General features: G+C 37.7%; 1 protein-coding gene across 3 annotated transcripts; it reads left to right on the top strand.

The window, feature by feature from the left end:
* Nucleotides 1-597: 597 nt before the first annotated feature.
* On the top strand, nucleotides 598-18,422 carry LOC119209827 (dual specificity protein phosphatase CDC14AB-like). Of its 3 annotated transcripts, XR_009942482.1 has the most exons (14): nucleotides 599-1,182; nucleotides 2,168-2,258; nucleotides 2,723-2,798; nucleotides 2,949-3,041; nucleotides 3,140-3,219; nucleotides 11,903-11,969; nucleotides 12,194-12,256; nucleotides 12,648-12,735; nucleotides 13,079-13,309; nucleotides 13,429-13,567; nucleotides 15,989-16,211; nucleotides 16,889-16,980; nucleotides 17,301-17,407; nucleotides 17,492-18,422. XR_009942482.1 is itself a non-coding variant. In XM_062557903.1 (13 exons), the coding sequence occupies exons 1-13, from the start codon at nucleotides 1,137-1,139 to the stop codon at nucleotides 17,592-17,594; spliced, it is 1,392 nt and encodes a 463-aa protein (XP_062413887.1). In that variant the 5' UTR covers nucleotides 598-1,136; the 3' UTR covers nucleotides 17,595-18,422. The 3 variants fall into 3 exon arrangements, 2 of the variants coding, with proteins under 2 accessions (XP_062413887.1, XP_062413886.1); XM_062557903.1 differs by lacking the exon at nucleotides 17,301-17,407 and having other exon boundaries at nucleotides 598-1,182; XM_062557902.1 differs by having other exon boundaries at nucleotides 601-1,182; nucleotides 16,889-18,422.
* The last annotated feature ends 480 nt before the right edge of the window (nucleotides 18,423-18,902 follow it).

Genomic DNA, 18,902 nt, shown 5'->3' on the forward strand with positions numbered 1-18,902 from the left:
AAAGTGATGGAATGACTGACCAAAGCACAATCATCAAGTCTCACCCAATGACCCATTGTCTTCCACACACTTTTTGTTGAGTTAGTAAGTACTTTACAAACAACAAAAAGGATCATTTATTTTCATCACGCAACAGAGGAATGCACAACAAAATGCAATTGTAGCCCGTGTGCTGCACAAGAAAAACATAATAACTAAAGCAACTAAATAAAAGTACATTCCTGTAGTGCACTTCCTAAGGAATTTATAGATAGAGACATAGTTTCCTTATTAATCCTGCAAGGTGTTGGTCAAACTACATTGGTTGGCTCAGACTGCGGTCTGCAGGTTTCACTCGACAACGAGTGCTGTGACACACTTGAGGATCAGGTCTTTTTTGTCATCAATCTAAAAAAATATAGCAGAAGGATCACATTTAATATTAATTTGGTACTGAATTCCATTAAATACTCTACAGGCTCACTAGAAAAACAATGTAGTATTAACGAATTGTATTACATAACAGTAAATCAAGCCTTACAGCATTATACCACGGGCAGAGCCAAGTCTGCTATGGCTCTAGACTGTGTGTGCTATTGCGTGCATGAGGGTGTCCATGCGCGTGTAATGCCACGCATGTTGCAGAGCAGGCTACGCATGTGCAGAGCAGCAAAAAGATTAGCGCTCAATCTCACTCAGGGCGTTTTGGTGCATGTCTTCAAGTCTGCGGTTGTTTGCTGGAATATTCTGGGAAACGTTTGAATTCAGACAGGGATCATCATTTGAGTAGAACTGTTCCGTTCAAACAGTTAAGGGTCAGACCAGGGAGACGATATGAAAGCTTTGGTTTTGATTGACTTCGGGGACCTTTAAGGCTTGGGAATCGCCCGCAGTTGTGCGTATGCAGTTTCAACAGTTGTCTGTATAAGAGATAATATTACTTTATTTGGAGTCGAGCGCTTTTTATTTCCAAGAAACGACAGGCTCATTAAAGCAGGAAAATAAATCTGGTAGGCTATTATGAAAATTAATACAGATGTTGCAATTTTCCAGACACACCTCAAGTGTCCTTCTAAGACTCAAACCCATTTGAGACTATTTATTGGAAATTCATCCAATGCAAGCAAAACCTTTTCTTGAAATCAAATGTGAGTCAAATGGCTGAAGATAATGAAACGTACAGTGCTTCCGAATTCATTAAAGGTAAGATATATATCATTTATGGTATTTTATAATATATAATAATCATATAATCATCTGTACACCTTGCATCCGTCTGTTGAGGTTACGGTGATATTACCATAATTAGGCAGCTAATAAAACCAAAATAACATTTGATTTGAAAATATATGATGTGAAATATATATATATATATATATATGTAAATGTTTAGAATATATACTATATCTACTAAAATAACTAAAGACGCCCGTGAGTGTCTGGATCACTATGATACATTAAAATAAACCCATAACTGTACTAGCACAGATTCCAGTTGATACTTTCATACATAGATTCTGTTCACGTTATTCTCTAAAACACAGGTAGTTTTCTTCAACCCTTTTTACAGCCTAACTGCTTGAATTTGATTACAAGTGATTGTTTTCTGATAAATTTATCCCTGACAAATAACCATCCATAAATCGGCTTAGAAAGTAGACGATCTATGGAAGTTGTCTATATCTGAAGATATATAGCAACCTGTCTGGCTAATAGCTTAATAATGAAGTTTTGTCAAAATTGTAAAAAATATATATTCTGAAGAACTTTGGCCCTAATAAGAACATTTTTGACTAGCATGGCTGTGACCTGGGGTTCTTAGCATCATATGTGGCACCTGTATACTCCTAGACTTCTCCCCTGAAGCCCATTGCAAAACTTATAAATCAAGTATTTTGAAAAAAGATGGTCTAAAGTTTGTCTTTGCTGCACAAGCTTCACGCTGTGATGTGATCTTTACCTTAGATCATTGATTTCAGTGTTTAAGACCGACTTCCACCATAATTTAACAAACAGGAAGTTAGGAAGTGGCCCTGTTTGATCTTTGTCTGCTGTAATCCATGTGATCCAGGTTATTCAACAGCGTGTTCTGCTTCTCTGACAAGACACCACTGTCAGTGTTCCACCTTGATTTACAGCAAGTATCAACATTTGGTTTGATCCACGTGCTTGTTCTCGTACACCACAGACCGTCTATACTTTGCCTCTCTGCGTGTTAGACCAAAGAATACAGCCAACACACACTACTTCAGCATGGATGAGGAGCTTGTACATGAGAGGTAAGCCTCTCTGACACGCAGCTGAGTCAAATCAACGTCACTCAGTCCAATCTAATGATCGTCCTGCCACAGAAACCTCAGCCCCACACGATATATATCTAAGTAAAATGACTCAAACTATTTGTTATAGATGCCTGATAGTGTGTTGGAAATTAACTTTTTCTTCCAATACCTTGTGGACCCTACACCAGCCACTCAGACGTTTTAGCAACCACCACTTTGTACCTCTGAGTGAAACTAGGTTTTGTGCTTTGTGTCATGCTTATGAAAAAGTACATTTCATCTCAATTCAGTTTTGAAACCATGTCTGACTAGCTTGCTTTGACACAAATAAACATTAGGGAATTTGGAATAAGGTCTCTGCATGGCTCTGATACATTAAATTCTAAAAAATGTTTTATTTGACTGTAACTGATTATGGTTAGTGTTGATCACACATTCAAATGTTTCTTTCTGTGTTGCAGTTTCTATGCGGACTTTGGGCCGCTGAACCTGGCTATGTTGTACAGATACTGCTGCAAAGTCAATATTAATCTCAAGGTAAGAGGCAGTGCCCAACAAATACTTGGATCCTGTAACCACAGACAATTGACCTACTCTTTTGATTGTACATACATCTCTATGATGTAAATTCAAAGTTGTTGTTACTCATTCTTCATCAGATATTGACTTTCTTTTTGTTCACTTCAGTCCTTGACACTGTCTAGAAAGAAACTGGTCCACTATACAAGTCATGACCAGAAGAAAAGAGCAAATGCTGCTCTGCTCATTGGTGCATATGCTGTAAATATCTTTTTTTTTAATTTATACTTTTAATTATCCATTCATTTATTGGCTTGTTAGTATGTCCATTATCAATAATGTACCCCCCATCCATATAGGTTATTTATTTGAAAAGAAGCCCAGAAGAAGCCTACAGGACTCTGATCTCAGGAAACACCACAGGCTACCTGCCGTTCAGGTAACACAGCACAAACAAACATAAAATCGTTATACTGGTAGCCCCAGGTCGAGGATTCCAGGATCAATAATTGTCATTATGTAACACAGAAATACCCAACAGAATGCCGTTTTTGCCCATAGATCAAGCGTTGCTGATTGGTAATTGCAATCTGCACATTAATTATGTAAAAACTGGTGTAGCAGCCAAGTTCCTTAATATTATTGATTCATAATTTCACGCAACATGTTTTTGGCTCCACATACAGTGGGTACAGTTGCCTTGAAGTCCATTGCACTCATCTCAAAGATCTCAGAGTTTTATAATCTTTCCTCGTTTTCTACAGGAAGTGTCCTCTCCTTTTTTAAACATACCACTAACTAGCCTTTATTAAAAGAAATGTAGATCCTGCTTTACCCATGAACTACAGGCCCATATCACAACTGCCTTTTCTGTATAAAATCTTAGAGAAGGATATTACCAGCCAATTTACTGCCATGTTGGAGAGTGTACTTAAGTGTTCTTTTTTATTTACCTCTCGTAATGTTTTGGCTCCTTGTACGAGCAATTTATGTCTGCTCCTGTCAAGCATTTTGTGACCTTTTGTACATAAAAAGTTGTACACATAAAAAATTGATTTGATGGATCGTTGGGCATGAATTCTAACCACAAATGCCTCTGGTAGTAGATGGTATATGAATGTGTGTAATTAATTAATTAGAAAATTATGCAGTAATATGTCACACGAACCACCTCAAGTCACCTGTTATGACTATGCTAGCGCTACGCTAGCTACTTGTGGCGTGACGTGGTGCCTGCCCACGTGCTTCTGTCTGTGTGTGTCCTTTAAGCTTTTGTAGTTAGATAATGGGATTGGGTGGAGGAGAGGCGACAGAATGAGAATGTTGAGGTAGGGGTTTGCAAGATGTAGGTCAGAAATTACTCAATAGCTTCAAGATGGGTCAGACTGCACTAATTATCATCTGTGTAAGTACATACAGTGCTGGCGCTTGGTTCTGGTCATGGAGAGTGGAACCTGCGTGTGTCTGTGGTTGTCACGGACACAGCTAACATGTTCCCACGGTGATCAATGAACAGAGAAAATATACAGAGATTTCCCTAAAATCCAAACCTCAAACTACTTCCTCCAGGTGCAAATCTGTAAATCCAACCCCAAAAATATTGATATCCTGAGAGACCCGAGATTTTGCCAAAGGCAGAGGTATACTTTAGATATGTGTGCTCAGAAATAGGACACTAGCGGCAGTTAAAAAAATTGAACATCTGCTTTTTTGAGAAATTTGTCCATCAATGGTATTTAGAGTAAAAATTGTGGGACTAAATTCGAAATAAGATTTATTTTTTTCTGTTGCTACCTCTCACTCTGGCAGTTGGCTCTCCACTCTAGCTCTGGAAGTTATGTTTAAACTCTGAATCTCTCCAAAAAAGTTCCAAAACTTGAACAACGATTACATGGGATTAGGAGCAGACTGCGCTAGTAAAATGCCCATTTGACTTTTGTTAACGTTTCAAACTTTTGCAGTCAATTTTGGCATTAAGATGAGTGTATTTTGCTCTGTTCCCTGGTCAAAATGCCTTCCATGTGAATTGAAAATATCTTTTGGAAAAGTCATAACAAGCGATTCCCGACACAGTCGCATGTTATGTTTTATGACGCGTGTGCTGGCAACGCCACCTGACGAGTAGTGGTCCAAAGTATTGTGGATTATGGCTAATAACCCCACACGAGTACATGCAGTGTGGGTTACTGCACACTGAATTAACCCTGATAGAAACCTTGGTAGCTTGCCCCTAGTAGTGTCTGCATGTGTGAAATACGTTTTATTATCTCTGGTGGTATAAACTGCGAATTGACAGATGAGTGAGTGGTATACATTTCTCATCTCACTCACAGCAAGAAAGAAAATGAGCATGTTTGCATACTTCATATTAAACGTGTGTTCATAGTAATATTCTGTAATTACTTTTATATGCTAAGAATTTACAAAAGCAAAATAATTGTAAGTGTAACCAGGGTTCGAAATGACTTAGGACTCTTGGGGGGTCCCCTAAAATGTAACTATAATAATACTGAAGAATACCTTGCTACACTATATACTGCAGGCAAAATGATATTGACATATTTTGAAGGTGGGATAATGGTCTTTTTTTCTGTTTTTCATGGTTTGGGCTGGTCCCAGTATTGTAGTGGTGTCTGGAGAAGTGGATTGGCTATAATCAAACAGGTAACCCTGTAATTCTGGAGCAACAAAGTTACAGCACCTTATATGAATCCCTGACATGACAAAGTGGAAAACAGGTCATTCTTTCCTTGAGCAAGGAAGTTAACTAAGTTACCTAAATCCACCAGGTGTACTCAATATGGCACCATGCACCTTCAAAGGGTTTGATCAAATACAACTGGCATTTCTCATCCCTTATGTTAATAGGATTTGTAAAACAATAATGATGTCTATAAAGACTGTACCTACATTAGATGGTTTACTTTGTTTTAAAGTAGTCAATCTATAACCTGAACTAAAATCTTTAGGGACACGTTTAAAAAAAAAGTAAGATATTCTAACATGACCGAAAGCCATTAATATGACAATAATCCAATAGTAACCACATTATTCGAAATCAACATGTTAAGTGACCAGTCACATATTTTATTTATTTGTTAACAACTTCATCAGGTTAGTGACCAATTGACCAATACATCTACAATTTCACCCAACAACAGCCATGGTATAACAAAGGCACAATTTACCCTTGACACACCCCCATCACAACCACCCCCCCAAAAGAAAAAAAAGGAGGAACACAACATTTTCCTGGTGATAACACAAAAATGTTTTTATATATAGTATATATATATTATAGTTAGTAAAAAAAAGAAACGATAGTCAGCTTAAAATTAAATGAATTAATAATAATGTAATAACAATAACTTATAACTAAAACAATGGGAAAAGGGTACTTTTACAACAACTTCGAATCCAGCACAAAGCTGGCGAGGCAAATTTCACGTGAACGCAACATCTGTGTTTTTCAGACAACGGCAGCTACAGACTGTGAAACACAGACACACTTTTACACCGTTTAGCTGTCAGTATTTTAACCGTGGTTGCTCAATTGACATATTTAAAATATATATATATATACTTCAGCTGATAGCTAACGGTAGGCTAACGTTACCTGCTGTCCAGTGTAGTGTTTACTAGCGTCCCGCGCGGCGCTGTTTCAGTTCTCTCTAACGTCCGTTTTCGGGGCATCAGGGAGAAGCGGGAGGCATTTAAGTGGCATCCGAAATCAGAGTTGCTATTCGGTCTGGTAGATAACGGCCGTTAAGACACCTGTACCGTATTAGCACCGGGTCTCGGTCCCACCCCCCAAAAAAAACTTCGGATCTACACGATTCACGTGGACGACATTTTCCCATTCAAAACTCACAGACTTGAATTAAGTCCTCGCTATCTTTCGTAATCACTGACTGGACCATTATGTTGGTTTGCTAGCTTTGAATAACACGTCTAGCTAACTGCTACATGTCAGCTGTTAGCTGGCGGGTTGTTTGGCTTCATACACGTACAGCAAGAAACGTTGACAAACGCACTCTTCTAATCATCTAAGTTAATGCAACTTTTGATATAGGAACACCAACTCCAAATATTTGACCATAATAATCAATTATTATGGAGATATAAACATAATCGAAGCACTTACAGGATTTTCATGAGGGATTTCACTCTTTGTGAGGCTTCGTTCAACAGTAACCTACGTGTCTGCGTCATAGAGCACAACAACTATCTGTGATGCTATTGGCTGCCCTGATTGCTGCCCATTCGGGTTAGGAAATGAATTAATTATTGTTATGAATATAAAACGTCACTAAAGACCTATCATTAATGATGTTAAAAATATTTGTCGGGGACCCCCCAAAATCTAAAAATAAATTCTTATAGCGGGTCCCTAATGACTTATAGGGGGTCCGGGACCCCCCCACACCTCCCTCATTACGAACCCTGCTTTAACACACATCTGGAAGGAGAGACACTTTGTTCAATGGGCATGTGTTTTTAGGGTTAAATGCATTTAAGAAACCATCAAGTCAGTGATTAGTCCATATTTAATATGAAATACGGTAGACATGTCTTTTTCCGCCATTTTGAATTGAGTGAAAAACACATTTTTGGCAATTTCACTGTCTTTGTATTTTGGTACGCTGACATCCAATTTTAACATAGTGTGCAAGGTAAAAAAAAAATACTCTGGATTTTTATCATGGTCAAAAGTAGATTTTTTTCTCTCTTTAAAGTAATTTTAGAATATATATATATATATATATGAGTATATAGCGGGTTTTGTTGTGTGCTACTGCAATCAGGGAATGCATCACCACGTTCAGGAGGGGGAGGGGGGGAGGATTCCGTGGCAACGGAATGCGATGACATCATCAAGTCATGTGTCACTCACATAGAACTTCAGAGTGATCATTGATCATTGCCATTCTTCACGAAGGCTCTGGCTGCTCGACTTTAAAAAGAAGACGAGATGCCCTTTTGGGTGACGGATGCAGGGCCGGCGTACGGAGTTGGAAAAAATGACGCGTAAGATGCAGGGGTAAAAAGAGATAAGTCAGACGTGTAGTAGACCCCACCAGGTAGTCATCACTCCTTCATCTCCAACTGCATCAGCTCATCCATCTACCCCCCGGTCCCCGTCCAGCCACGCTTCAACCCCAATAACACCTGGGGTTGACAGAGCCCCCCTGCCAGGTCCAGGCAGGGAGCCGCCTCCTCATTCATTGCTAAATGTCATGCAAAGGGAAAACTTTTATTCCCTGTGCTCTGGTAAGTGTTTTTCCTTTTCTAATATCATAGAAGATAATATAGGACTAATATCATAGAAGATAATATAGGGCTAATGTCATATAGCATAATATAGAACTAATATATAACATAATATAGGACTAATATACAACATAATATAGGGCTAATATCATATAGCATAATATAGGACTAATCATGTAACATAATATTGGACTAATATATAACATAATATAGGACTAGCATAATATAGGGCTAATATCAAATAGCATAATATAGGACTAGTATCATATAGCATAATATAGAACTAATATAAAACATAATATAGGACTAATATACAACATAATATAGGGCTAATATATTACAGCATAATATAGGACTAATCATGTAACATAATATTGGACTAATATATAACATAATATAGGACTAGCATAATATAGGGCTAATATCAAATAGCATAATATAGGACTAGGATCATATAGCGTAATATAGGACTAATATTAAATAGCATAATATAGGACTAATATATAACATAATATAGGACTAATATCATAGAAGATAATATAGGGCTAATGTCATATAGCATAATATAGAACTAATATATAACATAATATAGGACTAATATACAACATAATATAGGGCTAATATCATATAACATAATATAGGGCTAATATAATATAGCATGTAACATAATATTGGACTAATATATAACATAATATAGGACTAGTATCATATAGCATAATATAGGACTAGTATCATATAGCATAATATAGGGCTAATATCAAATAGCATAATATAGGACTAGGATCATATAGCGTAATATAGGACTATTATCAAATAGCATAATATAGGACTAATATTAAATAGCATAATATAGGACTAATATCATAGAAGATAATATAGGGCTAATGTCATATAACATAATATAGGACTAAAATCAAATAGCATAATATAACATAATAACAAGTTTTCCCTTTGCATGATATTTATCATTGAATGAAGACATCCAACGAACTGAAAAAAAAACAACAGTTCTTGGAGTCTGAAGTAACAACCAGTTGGCTGCAAAACACAAACGGCTAAAGATCAAAACAAAGGCTCTGGCTGCTCGACTTTAAAAAGAAGACGAGATGCCCTTTTGGGTGACGGATGCAGGGCCGGCGTACGGAGTTGGAAAAAATGATGCGTAAGATGCAGGGGTAAAAAGAGATAAGTCAGACGTGTAGTAGACCCCACCAGGTAGTCATCACTCCTTCATCTCCAACTGCATCAGCTCATCCATCTACCCCCCGGTCCCCGTCCAGCCACGCTTCAACCCCAATAACACCTGGGGTTGACAGAGCCCCCCTGCCAGGACCAGACAGGGAGCCGCCTCCTCATTCATTGCTAAATGTCATGCAAAGGGAAAACTTTTATTCCCTGTGCTCTGGTAAGTGTTTTTCCTTTTCTAATATCATAGACGATAATATAGGACTAATATCATAGAAGATAATATAGGGCTAATGTCATATAGCATAATATAGAACTAATATATAACATAATATAGGACTAATATACAACATAATATAGGGCTAATATCATATAGCATAATATAGGACTAATCATATAACATTATATTGGACTAATATCAAATAGCATAATATAGGACTAGTATCATATAGCATAATATAGGACTATTATCATATAGCATAATATAGGACTAGGATCATATAGCGTAATATAGGGCTAGTATCATATAGCATAATATAGGACTAATATCATATAGCGTAATATAGGACTATTATCATATAGCATAATATAGGACTAGGATCATATAGCGTAATATAGGGCTAATATCAAATAGCATAATATAGGACTAATATATAACATAATATAGGACTAATATCATATAACATAATATAGGACTAATATATAACATAAAATAGGACTAATATCATATAACATAATATAGGACTAATATCATATAACATAAAATAGGACTAATATCAAATAGCATAATATAACATAATAACAAGTTTTCCCTTTGCATGATATTTATCAATGAATGAGAATGAACTTGGCTTCAATTCGGCCGTGGGTTTTTCCCTTCCTTTAAGGTTTCCCACATTAAAAAAAAAAAGTCTCCCCCGTGAATCGCCACCTTAACGCGGTGGAGGAGTTTGCGTGGCTCAGTGATCCTGTGATCTGGTGTCTCTGTGGCCCGAGGACAACAACAGGTCTCAGGAGAGTCCTGACTAAGAGCGATTCAAAAAAACATTCAAAATATCTGTATTTCCCAAAAAAACACAATCCAACACACAGAAAAGAAAGGTTCTTAAATGGCAGTGGGTTCTACGAAGAACTTCTTAAGAACCATTTCATCTATTGGATGGTTCTACGCAGGGTTCGAAATGACTTAGGACTCTTGGGGGGTCCCCTAAAATGTAACTATAATAATACTGAAGAATACCTTGCTACACTATATACTGAAGGCAAAATGATATTGACATATTTTGAAGGTGGGATAATGGTCTGTTTTTCTGTTTTTCATGGTTTGGGCTGGTCCCAGTATTGTAGTGGTGTCTGGAGAAGTGGATTGGCTATAATCAAACAGGTAACCCTGTAATTCTGGAGCAACAAAGTTACAGCACCTTATATAAATCCCTGACATGACAAAGTGGAAAACAGGTCATTCTTTCCTTGAGCAAGGAAGTTAACTAAGTTACCTAAATCCACCAGGTGTACTCAATATGGCACCATGCACCTTCAAAGGGTTTGATCAAATACAACTGGCATTTCTCATCCCTTATGTTAATAGGATTTGTAAAACAACTAGCCGCTGGATTGAATAATAATGATGTCTATAAAGACTGTTCCTGGCATCTAAATAAGGCACCAAAATCAGAATTGCTATTCAGTCCGGTAGTGAGCTATGGAGCTCACTGCGTAGGGCGCGTTGGCTTTAGGATGTTTTGATCCACAGGGTTCGAATCCCGATCGTTACGATCATTTTTAAAATATATTTTCTTGACTACATGTTTCCATACGTGGTTGTGATGTAGTGCTCACTTATACAATCGTGAACGCTGCAATGGATTTGTGATGCGTTTTGTAGATTTTCAGCAATATGTTTGTGAATGTGCTGCTGTTAGCTGGCAGCTTGTTTGGCTTCATACACGTACAGCAAGAAACTCTAATCATTACGTTACACTGGCTATCTGAGTTAGTTAATGCAACTTTTGATATAGGAACACCAACTCCAAATATTTGACCATAATAATCAATTATTATGGAGATATAAACATAATCGAAGCACTTACAGGATTTTCATGAGGGATTTCACTCTTTGTGAGGCTTCGTTCAACAGTAACCTACGTGTCTGCGTCATAGAGCACAACAACTATCTGTGATGCTATTAGCTGCCCTGATTGCTGCCCATTCGGGTTAGGAAATGAATTAATTATTGTTATGAATATAAAACGTCACTAAAGACCTATCATTAATGATGTTAAAAATATTTGTCGGGGACCCCCCAAAATCTAAAAATAAATTCTTATAGGGGGTCCCTAATGACTTATAGGGGGTCCGGGACCCCCCCACACCTCCCTCATTTCGAACCCTGAATGTAACCATCTTTCTTGTTCGCCAGCTCACTAGTTGTGTAATATTTTTACAGGCTATGTATGTCATACATAACAGTAATAGGACAGGATCATATCCGTGTATAACAAAGCCACCACCACTGGTAAACTAAGCTTGCTGTGTTCACATGTTCTTATTTTCTTTTCACTTCATTTTTGCTTTTTCAAAACAGATGGAACACATACATTACAAGAAAGAAAATGAATAAGAAAGGGATCTGGATTACTGTGTTCATGTTCTTGTGTATCTCGCAGGGATGCAGCCGTGGGAGAGAGCGTCTTTAACCTGACTCTCATTGATTGCTTGCAAGGAATAAGTAAGGTGAACAACTACAACAACACTAACCACAACAACTACAGTGGTTTAGGTTACTTAATTATGTAGGACCTTACTTTACCCCTCTTACACTTAGACCTATTATCAAAGATTAGTCAACAGATTGTCAGCTAAAGTTAAATGGGAAAGAATTATAATCTCAATCATAATTGTTTAATGTAAGCTACTTTGATATCTAGGCAAATCTTAACTTCTTATCTCTCCTTCAGGCACTACAGCATGGTTTCATTGACTTTGCAAGTTTTGATGTGGAGGTATATGAACATTATGAGGTGAGGGAACATAAATGCAAGTAACTATCATCAACTCACACAGACCCACATGCATAACACAAGGCATAACACCAGGCCATTTCATTTTGTGTAGCAATACACTACAATACAATACGCTTGGACACAGCTGGAAACGATCAGGCACCGCAGACAATCACAGAAACACAAGAGACATGAAACTACAAAATAAAACAAGACAAGAACCCAAACCGTGACAGATCTAAATTGAAATCAGAAAACAGGATTTCCTTTTTTGCTAGGATCTAGCAAGGCAGGCACAAGCGACCTATATGGATATGTGGCCACACACACTCATTCTTCTGGCAGCGCGAGAACGGTCTATAATCAATGCACTTATCCTCCTGACAAAGTCAAACATTTGTTTTTTTAGAGAGTAGAAAATGGAGATATCAACTGGATCATTCCAGGAAAAGTTCTGGCATTCAGCAGTCCCCACCGTCACAGTAAGACGGAGAAAGGTGAGTGACACTGAATTTAACCTGAATTTTGTAAGACGCCCCAGAAATATGGAGTATTATTTAATTGAATTTATTATTTTGAAGTCAGCATGATAATGTCTATTCTGACCAGAAGTCCCACAGTCTAGTGTTTCCCCTACCATTATATAACCCTTAACCCTTATTTGTATTTTTGCATAGCAGCAGAGCACAACAGACGTCTTTTATGTCCTGTAGACACTGCGGAAACTCATTTCTCCATTATTCAGTTATTATTCATTTGAAAGTCTCATGGGACATTTATAAATACTCATAGTAAAAATGCTGTTACTGTTTTAAGAAAAAGTTATGTTCCATTTTCCAGGTTATCCTCTTCACGCACCGGAGGCATATTTTGATTACTTTCGTCAAAATGACATCAAAGCCATAGTCCGTCTTAATAGGAAATTGTATGACAGTAGGAAGTTTGAGGATGCAGGTTTTGAGCACCATGACCTCTTCTTCCACGATGGGACTACGCCCTCTGACCTCATCATTAGGCGCTTCCTACACATATGTGAAAGTATTGAAGGAGCTGTGGCTGTACACTGTAAAGGTAGGAATACATTTGTTTGTCAATTTATCTTTCGCAGAGCAAAAGACAGTTGATATATGTAAAGCAGTATTTTACAAGTTAAGGTGTTATTTGTTTCAAACTTTTTCATCTGATCACAGCTGGCCTTGGCCGAACAGGCACTCTTATTGGCTGCTACCTGATGAAGCACTTCCGGTTCACTGCAGCTGAGGCCATTGCATGGGTCAGACTTTGCCGGCCTGGTTCCATCATTGGCCGCCAGCAAAACTTCTTAGAGGAGTGAGTTTCATTTTCATTTGTGGGTTATTGGGTCAAAACTTCCACAAATCCCAGCAAGCTGGAGATTTTTCGTTAGTCCTTCAGCTACTCACTCAAAGAATCAGGATTGAATAACTAACAGAAGCAAATATAATTAAAGTGAAATATGCTATGAATAATGTTGTACTCCGCCCCAGTCTAATGAATGAATTAGCAAATTATTTGTTATTATATTATTATTATTAACTAATGAATTAACTCTAACCTTTTCTAACTCCCAGTTTTGAAACTCGCGGGGTGTGTCCAAGTCAATCTGTGAAACTGGGCACTTCCAGGGGGCGCTAGACAGGAATTATTTTATCCTCAAATGCGCACCCCCTGAGAATATCGAGAACAATTTTGCACTTCTGATGCGCACGCCAAAATTCAAGAGTCTTAGAATATGATAAAGGCATCAAAGGTGTGATTAAAATTAAGAAAAAAGAATAGTGAATAATTCTTCGAAACACAATAGGGCTTTCGCCCAACATTCAGTTGACTCAGGCCCTAAATAGAATAACATTTATAGTGTAGTATTCTAAAATGCTCAAGTGCAGAAATGGTCAATTAATGGCAGCAGTCAGCAGAAAAGCGTTGATTCTAGATTTAAAGGAGTTGAGGGACTCAGTAGACCTGCAGCTTTCTGAGACTTTGTTCCAGAAATGTGGAGCAGAAAAACTGAACGCTGCTTCTCCATTTTTAGTTTTAACTCTTGGAACATAAAATAGACCAATCTCAGACCACCTGATGGTCTGTGGCGTTTCATAAGGTAGCGGATCAGAAATGTACTTTGGCCCTAAACCAGTGCTTTATAAACCAACAGCAGGATGTCGAAGTCAATCTTTGTTTGAGCTAGTATAAACACCTGATGCGATCCACTTTCCTGGTCCTAGTGAGGACTCAAGCTGCAGCGTTCTGGATCAGGTAAAGCTTTCTGATTGACTTGAGAAAAAATAAGGCGTGTGTTATTTTTAGTTACGAAGGAACTTAAGGACTGTCCGACATTTCTAGGTTCCAAATTATAATTACAAGTCTGTCTTTATAGAGGTCAGTGGACCTGAAGATTTGTTTTCCGACACTCTTTGGGTTTTTTTGGCCAGCGTGGCATTTTTCCACGGAGAACTTTGCTTACCTGACATTACATTACATGTAATTTAGCTGACGATTTTATCCAAAGCGACTTGCAAAAAGTCCATTTCATCCATAGAGATACAAAGTCAGAAGAACATGAAACAAGTGCAATTTCATCAAATAAGCCGTTTTACAACTTGATAAGAGCTATTATAAGTACAATATAAGTGCTACAATTTGTTAGTGTTTTTAGTCAAGGTAAAGTCTGAAGAGGTGTGTCTTTAGTTTGGAGCGGAAGATGTAAAGGTTCTCTGCTGTCCCAGAGAGCTCATTCCATCGTTTGGGAGCTAGGACAGCAAAGAAGTGTAATCTTGCTGAGTGGCATTTATGGCGTGTATGTAATATTTGTTTGATTTGGGGATTAGCAGATTTGACAAAAAAATATCAAAATAAACTAAAGTCATTTTCCTTTTTTAAATGAATGTTATTTACAACTGGATGAAGACTAAAGATTTATTAAGGTTATCATCAGTGTTGGGAAAGTTCACTTTCTATATGAACTAGTTCAAAGTTCAGTTCACAAATTTTAAAATGAACTAGTTCAGTTCATAGTTCAAACTAAATATTTTAACTAAGTTCACAGCTAAGTTAAGTTCTTTTTCTTTTTTTCCGCTACTTATTAAGGTGCGTTTACGGTGTGTTTTCTATAGAAATCTGGCACCCCATTGAACGATGTTAACCTAAAGAACGTGCCGTTCAGGCAATGGTCAGTTATCAGTGCAGTGCAGGTTGTTGTAAACATGACTACAACAACTGGAGGGGAGTTACACAGTCAAGATTGAAGGGGACGGCTTCACTCAATCGAATGGTCAATGAAAATGTATGAACTAATGTTTTGTATCTTTAACTCTCACTCTTTCCGGAAAGAGCTCGGTTTATTAGAGTATTGGTGCTCCAATAAATCTCTGAGTTGAAGAATCCTATACCTGGGTGTGTGTTGCTGAAAGTCCCTGGTCTGTGAGGATGTGTCTGTCCTCATCTTGAGTCAGATCGATATAGTCAGTGAGTTAGAGAATACTTGAAACTAAATAAAATGAATCCAACACAGAGGAGAGTTGGTTAAAAATTGCACGTTCAAGAGTTGACTTGGCTGTCACCAAGAATATAACAATTATAACATTTCACCTTCTTGACATAATGGATTTTTGGCGACTGCAGGTAGGGGAGAGAGGAGACGGAAGGGCAGGGGTATAGTGCTTTCAAGGAGGGGGTGTAGGAGAAAACGTGGGGCGTGGAGTAAGTTCGGTTCATGTGTGTTCATTGTGTGTGTAGGAAACAGCACAGTTTATGGGTCCAAGGTGACGTCCACCGCTCCAAACAGAAGCTCATTCAGCAAAGACTGAGTCGGCGGCAGCAGCTACAACGACATCGTCAGCAGCAGCTTCACAGCTCTGACTCTGAGCAAGGAAAACAAGAAGCCATGTCCCACCTACTGTCCAGCATGGATGCCCTATCAGTCAACCCCAGCCTTCACAAGTCATACAGCTTAGATGAGGTGAGTCTAACTATTTGCTGCCTTGAAAATAGGATTGTTGTAATTAAAACTATGAACAAATGTGGTTTTCATTGAAATTAATGGGATTTTCTGGTGTAAGGCAAAAGTGTTGAAGTGCAGAGTTTAAATCACTCTTAAAGAGTCAATTTTACAAATGAGCTGGAGTTATTATCCAGTGTTAAGATCGGATTCATTTGCAACACTTAGAGTTAAATTAACTCTTTGATAGTATATAAATGTAACTGCACAGTGTCACAGTGTCTTCTTGGTATCTTAGGCTTAACTCCATGTAATATGGCGCATGGATTGGTGAGGGGGTGCCAGGAACCACAGGGTTGTTGGTTCGAACCCTGGCTTACCCATGTTCCATGCCAAAGTGTCCCTGAGCAATACACCTAACCCTGAATTGCTCCCTGGGCTAAAATGTAATTTCCATGTTTTAAAAATGCAATATAAGTTGCTTTTGTTAAAAGCATCAGCTAAATGATGTTGTATTCAACACTGAGCAGATTTATTTTGACACATATTACGATTTAAATTGTTAATACTTCGTTGGGTGTTGATTTAACACTGACAAGATTGGGACAATATAAACACCAGCTTAGAGTTAAAATTGAATCTCACAGAGTCAATTTAACTCTGAAATTTGCTGTGTACTCACTCCGTGTGTCTACTAGAGTAACTTCCAAGAAGGTAGCCTCACTCAGGGAGAAAAACTGACAGAACTGAAGGGAAAACGACCAGCCAGATCAACCTCTTCCTCCTCAAGGTACATGTTTTTTTATAATTTGGCTTCAGGATATTACAGTTATAATTTAGGTAAGGTATGTAGTTTCTTTGGCGAAGGTAATTTGGCCATTTTGACAAATGAACATGTTCCCTTTCTTTCAGAGTTAAATGAAAAGATCTTCAGATATGAAATGTAGTAATAAGAAAATTTGTGCTGGGCAACGATTTACAGTTATAGAATAACAAGTAAACCTCAAATTCCAGAAACACGATCCTAACATTGTAATAGGTAAGTGAACATTTAGCTAATTTAGCTGTTCTGTGTATGTGTGCGTGTGGTTTGAGCGCTATTCCAATCAGCTGGCATCTGGGCTCCTCACCTGTTCATCATTAGACCCTCATCATCGCCAGTTGAAATACCTCAGCCTCCTGTTCTATCATCGCCAGATTGTTTCTTCAGCTCAGTGGTAGCTATATTGGCTCTTTTGAGTGTAAAACTCCTTTAATAAGTAACTTCTGTACCGTTAAATCTATTGTGTGTTTTTCCCCAGCTCAGTGTTATGTCCGAACTACATTGCCGCCCAGCCAGTGCTACTTCCACTGCCTCGCCACTCCACCTGTATTCTCCACTGGCTCTACAGACTAACCAGATAATTTTTTTTGCCATCTTGCTCTCTGCGTTTGGGTCCAGTACAAACAGATCGTAAAATGTAGAAGCCAGGAGAGACATTGAGTTAGGGCTGAGCTGATCAGTGTTGCCAATTTAGTAACTTTGTTGCTAGATTGAGCAATTTTCCAGACTCCACAATTTTTTTTTTCAAACAGGACCAAATTTAGCAATTTAAATTAAAACAAATATGTTTGGCACTTTTGTCAACAATGTTTAACTTATCGAAATATTTTCAATAAATTTACCTGAATTAATTTTGTCTGAGTCTTAATTGGGGATCAATACAAAACTAAACCATGCTCTCTAACCCTTTAATATTGCCTACAACTTAAATATATGTGCTGAACCTCTTCCACACATCCTCAACAGAAGCCTGTCTGCTGTGTTTATTTTTTTATTTACATTTTTTAATTTACAAAACTAAAAAAATCCAAATTCACTCTTCTATCCAGTATCCTGCTGCAATGGCCAGGTTGTAATAACAAGTAAAAATACATTGTAACTTTTTGTAGCGCTAACACCACTTTGGCTACAGAACTAACTTCAAAATTCTATTGATTGTGCTTGAATCATTAAACAGTTTTGGGCCATATTGGGTAAATTATTTCATCAGATCTTCTGATCCTGCACAATTTTCCTCTGTGTCTCAATTACTAGCTGTGCCCACAAATTATAATTAAATTGGTGCTCAAATGTACAACGCATTGTCAGAAGACAATGCTGGCTAGTAAATTGAGCTAACTACTTTACTACTTTATAATTGCTTGTAATTATTTTTTGTCTAAATCAAATGTATTTGTTGGTCTATTGTTTTACTTGTCAATTTAACTGCTTTTGACTATTTTTTCATCCAAAGAAAAAAGAAAAATCTCTTCCTTACCCTCAAAAATAAAGAGAACGTCTTCACCTTAATGGACCGGCTTCTTCTGGTGGGAAGAGCTAATGGGTGGATTTCATAGCAGCCAGAAATAGCAAATACTCAGTATATGATCTCAAATTCACACTAAGCAAGAGATAAAACAGTAACTTAATGAAACACAGGGCGACAAGGGACACTGAAGAGAAAGGAGGGCAGGCATTTCTGTGTGTGCCCGCTAGAGAGCAGCATGATGCCATGGTGGGAACATCATAATGGTCGTCTTGATCATCTTGGTCATTTTGGAGTGGTCTTTATGGATGGATTCAACTCACGATTTTCAAAATGAAAACATAAACATTAACTTACAGTTTTTCTCCATTGCTTTGGCTCAATTCTTGAAACAGAAATTACATTCTCAAAGCTCTTACAGTTT

The sequence above is a fragment of the Pungitius pungitius genome, chromosome 15 (genome assembly GCF_949316345.1).
Source record: "Pungitius pungitius chromosome 15, fPunPun2.1, whole genome shotgun sequence".
NCBI classification, from domain to species: domain Eukaryota; kingdom Metazoa; phylum Chordata; class Actinopteri; order Perciformes; family Gasterosteidae; genus Pungitius; species Pungitius pungitius.